At 40.9% G+C, this 8,583-nt stretch overlaps 1 protein-coding gene across 3 annotated transcripts in view; it reads left to right on the top strand.

Moving 5' to 3' along the window:
• The window catches only part of rnf130 (ring finger protein 130), a 61,324-nt gene that overhangs the window by 41,957 nt on the left and 10,784 nt on the right, over nt 1-8,583 (top strand). For all 3 annotated transcript variants that reach the window (XM_020585412.1, XM_020585411.1, XM_020585413.1), the window contains exon 4: nt 3,981-4,228. In XM_020585412.1, coding sequence (XP_020441068.1) covers nt 3,981-4,228 — 248 coding nt within the window. The remainder of the gene's footprint in view (nt 1-3,980; nt 4,229-8,583) is intronic.

Genomic DNA, 8,583 nt, shown 5'->3' with positions numbered 1-8,583 from the left:
TCCTGGACACGTGCTCAGGGCATGTGCAGTACAGCTTGCTGGCATCTTTACAGACATTTTTAACCTGTCCCTCGTCCAAGCAGTTGTGCCGACATGCTTCAAAACCACCTCCATTGTGCCAGTGCCAAAACATTCCACCCCACTATGCCTGAATGACTACCACCTGTAGCACTCACACCCATCGTCATGAAGTGCTTCGAGCACCCTCTTTCGCCTGCTGCATTACCTTAAATCTCTCCCCTCTATGGCACGGAGCCTTGTGTTCATGACCTTTCTGCTCTTTCACTTAAATTCATCATAATGGTTTCTGTCTCTTTTTCCTTCATAAACTCCCCCACCTCTCTCAGACCACCCATTTTTTTAATCACCCCACCTCTGGCACCCATCTATAACCCACTCTTCTGTGCTCTCTTCCAGGAGGAGACAGATGCTCCACATGTGCTGGCGAAATCTGCTTTTTCACCCATGACTGCAGGCCTGTACACGTGCATCAAGTTTGCAGATGGCATCACAGTGAAAGGCCTCATCAGCGACAACAATGAGCGACAACAGCCTTGTTGCCAATTTTCCCCCAGTGGCCACTCATATATTGGAAGAAAACCAATCTTCCTGTGGCCCAAAAAGCATTTGGATCACAAATTACCATTAAAAGACATGTCTTTAAAATTGTAGACAGGACACCTGGTACTTCAAACAAAGTCAGTTATTCTTCTTTGGATTATCAATTCTTAATCCATTTGTATAACTTAAAAAGTGAGTTTTATTTCCAGGATGTTATCACAATGCAAAGTTTATGGGATGGGTGGGAATGTGCAGCAGGTTCTTCCTGAGGACACTGAAGAAGAACCACCTGTCTTCAGCCATCCTGATGAACTTCTACCGCTGTGCCATCGAGAGCATCCTGACCAGCTGTATCACAGTCTGGTATTGAAACTGCTCTGTCTCTAACTGCAAGGTGTTGTGGTGGGTGGTGAAAACTGTCCAACGCATCACAAGGACTCTACTTCCAGCCATTGAGGGTGTCCACAGGGAATGCCATCTCTGACAGGCTCGCAACATTCTCAAGGACTCCTCTCACCCTGCTCACAAACTGTTTGACCTCCTGCCCTCTGGGAGGCGCTTCAGCAGCCTCCGAACCAAAACCAGTAGACTCAGGAACAGCTTCTTCCCCACAGCTGTTTCTTTACTCTACTCTGTCCCTCATTGACCCCCCCACTGCCTTCCTCTATACCACTACACAAACCTCACCCCTTCTCATCTCTCCTCCTGGGACTAATGCAATACACTTGTTACCTGTAACACTGAAGTGATTTGTTAATTCTCACATATTCACAGAATACAGGTCTGTATTCATCTGCACACTGTTCATATGCTGATACTGTATATTTATCTTTATCTTTGCACTATTTACATCCATAGAACTGTTCACTCATGTAACTTATTGTTGTCTTCTTATTCTGCACTGTTTCATTCCATCTCATCCCATTGCACTAGTGTTCCATAAGCTTAATGTACCCTGTCCATTACTGTAATTTGAATCCATAGTCTGTTGTACACCATACATTACCCTACATATCTTACTGTAAATATCAATTGCACATATCCATCGGTAAATTATTTCTGACTGTACAGACTGCAGATACTCTGCACTGCTGTTATTGCACTTCTGGTTAGATGCTAAACTGCATTTCGTTGCCTTGTACTTGTACATGAGTAATGACAATAAAGTTGAATCCAATCTAATCTAATCTAACAATGCATAGGATCTACACCAAAAAATACTCAGATTTATAAAACCGTGAGCATGCACGCTTCCACACAGTTTCCCTTTCTAAATTACATTTTGAATGTGCACATTTTGGTGAGGTGCATATTCCCAAACACAGGTGAGTCTCATTATGTGCAGCTTTCCAATCAACTTACAGCCTATCACAGAAAGAGAATTGGTATAAAGCACATTATTAAAGCATTTAACGAACCTATCATCAGCTTCTTGTCTATACACATAAAGCCTTCATTTGACAAGTGGTGCTGATGTTGGCATTTCAACGTTTCTACTGTCTAAAACTCCAAAACTCACTTTTCAGAAAAACTACAACAGGTCACTATATTGTCAACTTTGCAGCTCTGAGTATTGTAAAATGGGGACACTACACTCGTTCTTAGGAGCAGGACTTCTTGCTGAAAGTGAGAGTAGGACACTTCATAAGTAACTCTGAAGTCCTAGGTAGGAGCATTCTTGGTCATAAGGTACAGTGCCTTGCGAAAGTATTCGGCCCCCTTGAACTTTGCGACCTTTTGCCACATTTCAGGCTTCAAACATAAAGATATAAAACTGTAATTTTTTGTGAAGAATCAACAACAAGTGGGACACAATCATGAAGTAGAACGAAATTTATTGGATATTTCAAACGTTTTTAACAAATAAAAAACTGAAAAATTGGCCGTGCAAAATTATTCAGCCCCCTTAAGTTAATACTTTGTAGCGCCACCTTTTGCTGCGATTACAGCTGTAAGTCACTTGGGGTATGTCTCTATCAGTTTTGCACATCAAGAGACTGAAATTTTTGCCCATTCCGCCTTGCAAAACAGCTCGAGCTCAGTGAGGTTGGATAGAGAGCGTTTGTGAACAGCAGTTTTCAGTTCTTCCCACAGATTCTCGATTGGATTCAGGTCTGGACTTTGACTTGGCCATTCTAACACCTGGATATGTTTATTTGTGAACCATTCCAATGTAGATTTTGCTTTATGTTTTGGATCATTGTCTTGTTGGAAGACAAATCTCCGTCCCAGTCTCAGGTCTTTTGCAGACACCATCAGGTTTCCTTCCAGAATGGTCCTGTATTTGGCTCCATCCATCTTCCCATCAATTTTAACCATCTTCCCTGTCCCTGCTGAAGAAAAGCAGGCCCAAACCAGGATGCTGCCACCACCATGTTTGACAGTGGGGATGGTGTGTTCAGGGTGATGAGCTGTGTTGCTTTTACGCCAAACATAACATTTTGCATTGTTGCCAAAAAGTTCGATTTTGGTTTCATCTGACCAGAGCACCTTCTTCCACATGTTTGGTGTGTCTCCCAGGTGGCTTGTGGCAAACTTTAAACGACACTTTTTATGGATATCTTTAAGAAATGGCTTTCTTCTTGCCACTCTTCCATAAAGGCCAGATTTGTGCAGTATACGACTGATTGTTGTCCTATGGACAGAGTCTCCCACCTCAGAGCAGGGACAGGGAAGATGGTTCAAATTGATGGGAAGATGGATGGAGCCAAATACAGGACCATTCTGGATGGAAACCTGATGGAGTCTGCAAAAGACCTGAGACTGGGACGGAGATTTGTCTTCCAACAAGGCAATGATCCAAAACATAAAGCAAAATCTACAATGGAATGGTTCACAAATAAACATATCCAGGTGTTAGAATGGCCAAGTCAAAGTCCAGACCTGAATCCAATCGAGAATCTGTGGAAAGAACTGAAAACTGCTGTTCACAAACGCTCTCTATCCAACCTCACTGAGCTCGAGCTGTTTTGCAAGGAGGAATGGGCAAAAATTTCCGTCTCTCGATGTGCAAAACTGATAGAGACATACCCCAAGTGACTTACAGCTGTAATCGCAGCAAAAGGTGGCGCTACAAAGTATTAACTTAAGGGGGCTGAATAATTTTGCACGGCCAATTTTTCAGTTTTTTATTTGTTAGAAAAGTTTGAAATATCCAATAAATTTCGTTCCACTTCATGATTGTGTCCCACTTGTTGTTGATTCTTCACAAAAAATTACAGTTTTATATCTTTATGTTTGAAGCCTGAAATGTGGCAAAAGGTCGCAAAGTTCAAGGGGGCCGAATACTTTCGCAAGGCACTGTAGCTTTCAGAGTGATTCCTAGGAGTAATTCTGAGACACTAGTAAAAGCAGGCCCTGATTGTTCTGGATCTAGTCCTGGTCCTTGATCCTGATTGTGATTCTGATTCTGTCTGCAGGTACTGGAGACACGGTGGCAGTGATGATCACGGAGGCGTATGGTAAAGAGATCCTGTCGCACTTGGAGAGGAACCTGACGGTCCTGGTCTCAGTGGTGGGACAACGTGGTCCCATTAAGAACATTAGCCGAGGCTCACTGGTTTTTGTTTCCATCTCCTTTATTGTCCTCATGATCATCTTGTCTGCTTGGCTCATCTTCTACTTCATCCAGAAGATCCGGTACAGCAGCACCAGAGACCGTAGCCAGGTAACAAGCTAGCTCACTGCTAACATGCCAGCAGGCTAACATACAGCTAACAGGCTAACACACAGCTAACCCACAGCCAACAGGCTAACATGCAGCTAGTAGGTTAACAGATAGGCCTCTCCCTCTCCTTGTATTCCTCCTTCTCCTTATGTTCAGCTGAATTATTGTGTGTATGCTGTAAAGCATCCACACTATGCTCTCCTGTTCTTTATTGTGTGGATGCTGTAGCATCCACACTCTTATCCCCTTCTTTATTATTGTGTGGATGCTATGAAGCATCCACAGTATGTTTTCCTGGTCTTTATTATTATTCTTACGTATGTTTTTTGGCCCTTAACTACTTCACCATACAGTCTTATGCAAAAGTTTAGGCACCCCTTGATAAATAACAGATTTTGGTGATTTTTTATTTGAACAGATGTTAACACAGTTTCTCTTGGAAATGGAAAAAATGCACAATATTTTCTGCAAACAGTGATGCATAGTTACTTCTTATGCCATAAATTGAACAAAAATAAAAAATAAAAACATTATTATGGCATGGTGCAAAAGTTTGGGCACCCTAAGAGTTCCAGAGTCTCAAAGTCTCTCACAAGGTATCAGACCTTAATCAGCTCGTTAGATCTGATGCACAGCAACAGCTGTCATTGGTAAATGCCAATTTCAAAGCTGTACAAATACTTTGACTCTTCAAACCTTGTGCACACACTTGTGGACACCCAGCAACCATGGGTTCCTCTAAGCAGCTGTGTAAGACCCTGAAAATGAAAGTTATTGACGCCCACAATGCAGGAGAAGGCTACAAGAAGATAGCAAAGCGTTGTCAGCTTGCAGTTTCCACAGTAAGAAATGTAAATAAGAGATGGCAGATCAGGGGAACTGTGGAGGTCAAGATGAGATCTGGAAGACCAAGAAAACTCTCGGACAGAACTGCTCGTATGCTGGTCAGAAAGACAAATCAAAACCCCCATTTGACTGCAAAAAACCTGCAGGAAGATTTAGCAGACTCAGGAGTGGTGGTGCACCGTTCCACTGTGCAGCGATGCTTGCACAGACAAGGCCTTCATGGAAGAGTCAGCAGAAGAAAACCTTATCTGCGTCCCCATCATAAAATCCAACGTCTGAAGTATGCAACAGGACATCTACAGAAGCCCGATGCGTTTTGGAAACAAGTGCTGTGGACTGATGAAGTTAAAATAGAACTCTTTGGACACAATCAGCAAAGGCATGTTTGGAGAAAAAAAGGAGCAGCATTTCATGAAAAGAACACCTTGCCAACTATTAAGCATGGGGGTGGATCTATCATGCTCTGGGGTTGTGTTGCAGCCAGTGGCACAGGAAACATTGCACGGGTGGAGGGAAGAATGGATTCCACTAAATACCAGCAAATTCTGGAAGCAAACATCACACCATCTGTAAAAAAGCTGAAGCTGAAAAGAGGATGGCTTCTACAACAGGACAATGATCCTAAACATACCTCGAAATCCACTATGGAATACCTCAAGAGACGCAGGCTGAAGGTTTTGGAATGGCCATCACAGTCCCCTGATTTAAACATCATTGAAAATTTGTGGGTAGATCTTAAAAGAGCTGTGCATGCAAGACGACCAAAGAATATTACAGAACTAGAAGCCTTTTGCAAGGAAGAATGGGAGAAGATCCCAAGTACAAGAATTGAAAGACTTTTAGCTGGCTATGAAAAGCGTTTGCAAGCTGTGATATCTGCCAGAGGAGGTGTTACTAAGTACTGATTGTGTAGGGTGCCCAAACTTTTGCACCATGCCATAATAATGTTTTTATTTTTTATTTTTGTTCAATTTATGGCATAAGAAGTAACTATGCATCACTGTTTGCAGAAAATATTGTGCATTTTTTCCATTTCCAAGAGAAACTGTGTTAACATCTGTTCAAATAAAAAATCACCAAAATCTGTTATGTATCAAGGGGTGCCTAAACTTTTGCATAAGACTGTAAACACCAAACGGCAGACAGGCAGTGGACCTTATTCACTAACATGCGCATAGAAATGTTCTTACCTTGTGCACAAAATAAGTGCAGGAGACATTACCATCATATTCATGACACCAGCCAATTTTGTTCTTTCTATTGTGTGTATGTTAGTGTAAATCAGAATCATTCTAAAATGACAGGCGCATTCCAGTGGTTTTCAAGTAGCCTGCTGCCATGCCCCCATTTCTCTATATACTTATAAACTAGAACAGTTTTTTAAATTTAATTTATTTCAATTAAAACTGTGATTAATCAGAATGACAGGGCATTAATTTCATGTTTATTTAATATGCTACATTTGGTCAATGCATTAGTAAATTAATCATTATAGCCTTAAATTATATTAATCAATTATATTAGCTATTAAAACCTTTTTAATTAATATAGTTTCAGTTAAAATGTGTTTGCATTTTTTAGCCAGCCAGGCCTTCATCATTTGTTCATACACATGGGGTGAGGCAGTATTAAATTTGTTCACAGAGTATGAACAAATTAAGGTAAGAAAATATTGATACAGAATATTGAATAAAATTGTGCATAAATTGTTTGTATACACGGTTTCAGCACAGAATTGTGTGTACACACTGTTTGTGGACGAGGCTTGGTGCTAGCAGCTAACTGGTGAACATACTCAAGCAGTTCGTAGATTAAGAATCAGATATTTTGGAGTTGGTGGAGACCAAAAACAGAGCTAAAAGAAAGTACTGTATATATTGGACCTGATGACCAGACACGTGACTCCAAATGGCAATAATGCTCTGTAACTGCTGGGTGTGTAAATAAGCAACTGCTTGCTGACAGGTTCACAAATTCAACTTAAAAGGTGAAGATATGTCAATATTGAGTCCCCAGGCAGTGAAAAAGGCCATTATTGCAGATTTAAAGCTACAGTAATGAGGGCAGCAAAATGAGAAAGGTGATGCTCATATTTTTGAATGAGAATTAGTTTGTCATTGGACTCTGAAGTTCTCCTTACAGCTGGGCTTTTAGCATCCTTCACTGTTTTCATTCTATAGTCCACAACTTTGCTGTTTTGGTTCACTCTGAGCACTGTCATCAGTGATGTTATTGGACACGACACCCTATTTTTAATAAAGAATGGAAAATGGTTTGGAAATCACAGGCACAATTGTTTGTGTTGCAGCAGTCACAGGTAAATTGCCTTTTGTTGCAATAATCACAATGATCACATTGACATGTTGAGGCCCATATGTATTTAGTCTGTTTAGCCAGTTTTTTTTTTATTACATATCAAATAAGACAAAATAAGATGGTACAGTTTTGAATCATTTAAGGTTGTAGTGATATGGTACAGGGGTGTACTGAGTTTTGTTATATACTATATGTTCAGCTGCCTCCAGCTAATGTTCACTGTGCAGCTGTAACTATGAAGAGATTGAAAAGTGCACTTATGCTCTCTAGGCTGCAGGACTTACAGTACAGCACAGCAAATGAACTTAGCTGTAAACCTTTACTGCCATGCCTTCTCTGTGCTTACTTTTGTAGTAAATGTAATTTCAAGTCTTACTACCAATTTCATTATTTCACTCGTAATGAGAGTTGTTTAAATGAAGGACATTTCCATCAGCAGTCCCCAAGCTGAATAAGATGACCAGTAAAAGTTGAACAACTGCAGTGATCCATGCTATGAATTCAAGATGGTTAACACTAATTTAGGATACCTGTGTTTCGGCCTGTTCTTTTGCATTTGAATAAATAATCTCTTTGTGCTTCCTTGTCTTCTTTCCTTTTCTCATTATCTCACTATCAGAGGCACTCTCATTTCAGCCTGGGTACATTAATCATTCTTGAGGCCTCAGCTGGTTTCTGAGATTTAATCATTCAAAGAGGAATGGAATAAATATATTGGTGTTCTAATTTGATACTGTATGTGCAGATTAGATAACGGACACCCTGTGGTGAGAATCCAGACCAACCATTCTCAGCCATCCATCTATGTACCCGATGACTGGGGCCATGGCTGGAATGGAAGCAGCTGTTTTCATCCTTCTACCTATTATAATGGCTACATACAGTAGTTAAGAGGGACAATAGAATGAGATTTTGTGAGATCTCATTCTCTATCCAATAACCAGTGTAGTCTCTGTGCATGTGATTTATGCAAAACCTGAGGGAATGTTGTCCTCCTGCAAGGGGCTCATCTGCTTCATTCTAAACAAGAGATGAAGAAGTAAAATCTCATCTCTATTGGAGGCAGTTCCTGCTCTATTGGATCGAAGAGCTCCATGGACCGGAGTGAAGACCGTGGATCCTACATGAAATGATTAAAGGTTAATACATACTGATATATTCTTGCATACACGTAGGTGGTGTGAACTCAGGGG

The sequence above is a fragment of the Monopterus albus genome, unplaced genomic scaffold, assembly GCF_001952655.1.
Source record: "Monopterus albus unplaced genomic scaffold, M_albus_1.0 scaffold364.1, whole genome shotgun sequence".
Classification (NCBI taxonomy): domain Eukaryota; kingdom Metazoa; phylum Chordata; class Actinopteri; order Synbranchiformes; family Synbranchidae; genus Monopterus; species Monopterus albus.
The sequence above is the reverse complement of the archived record's forward strand: the minus strand, read 5'-3'. Positions and strand labels throughout refer to the sequence as shown.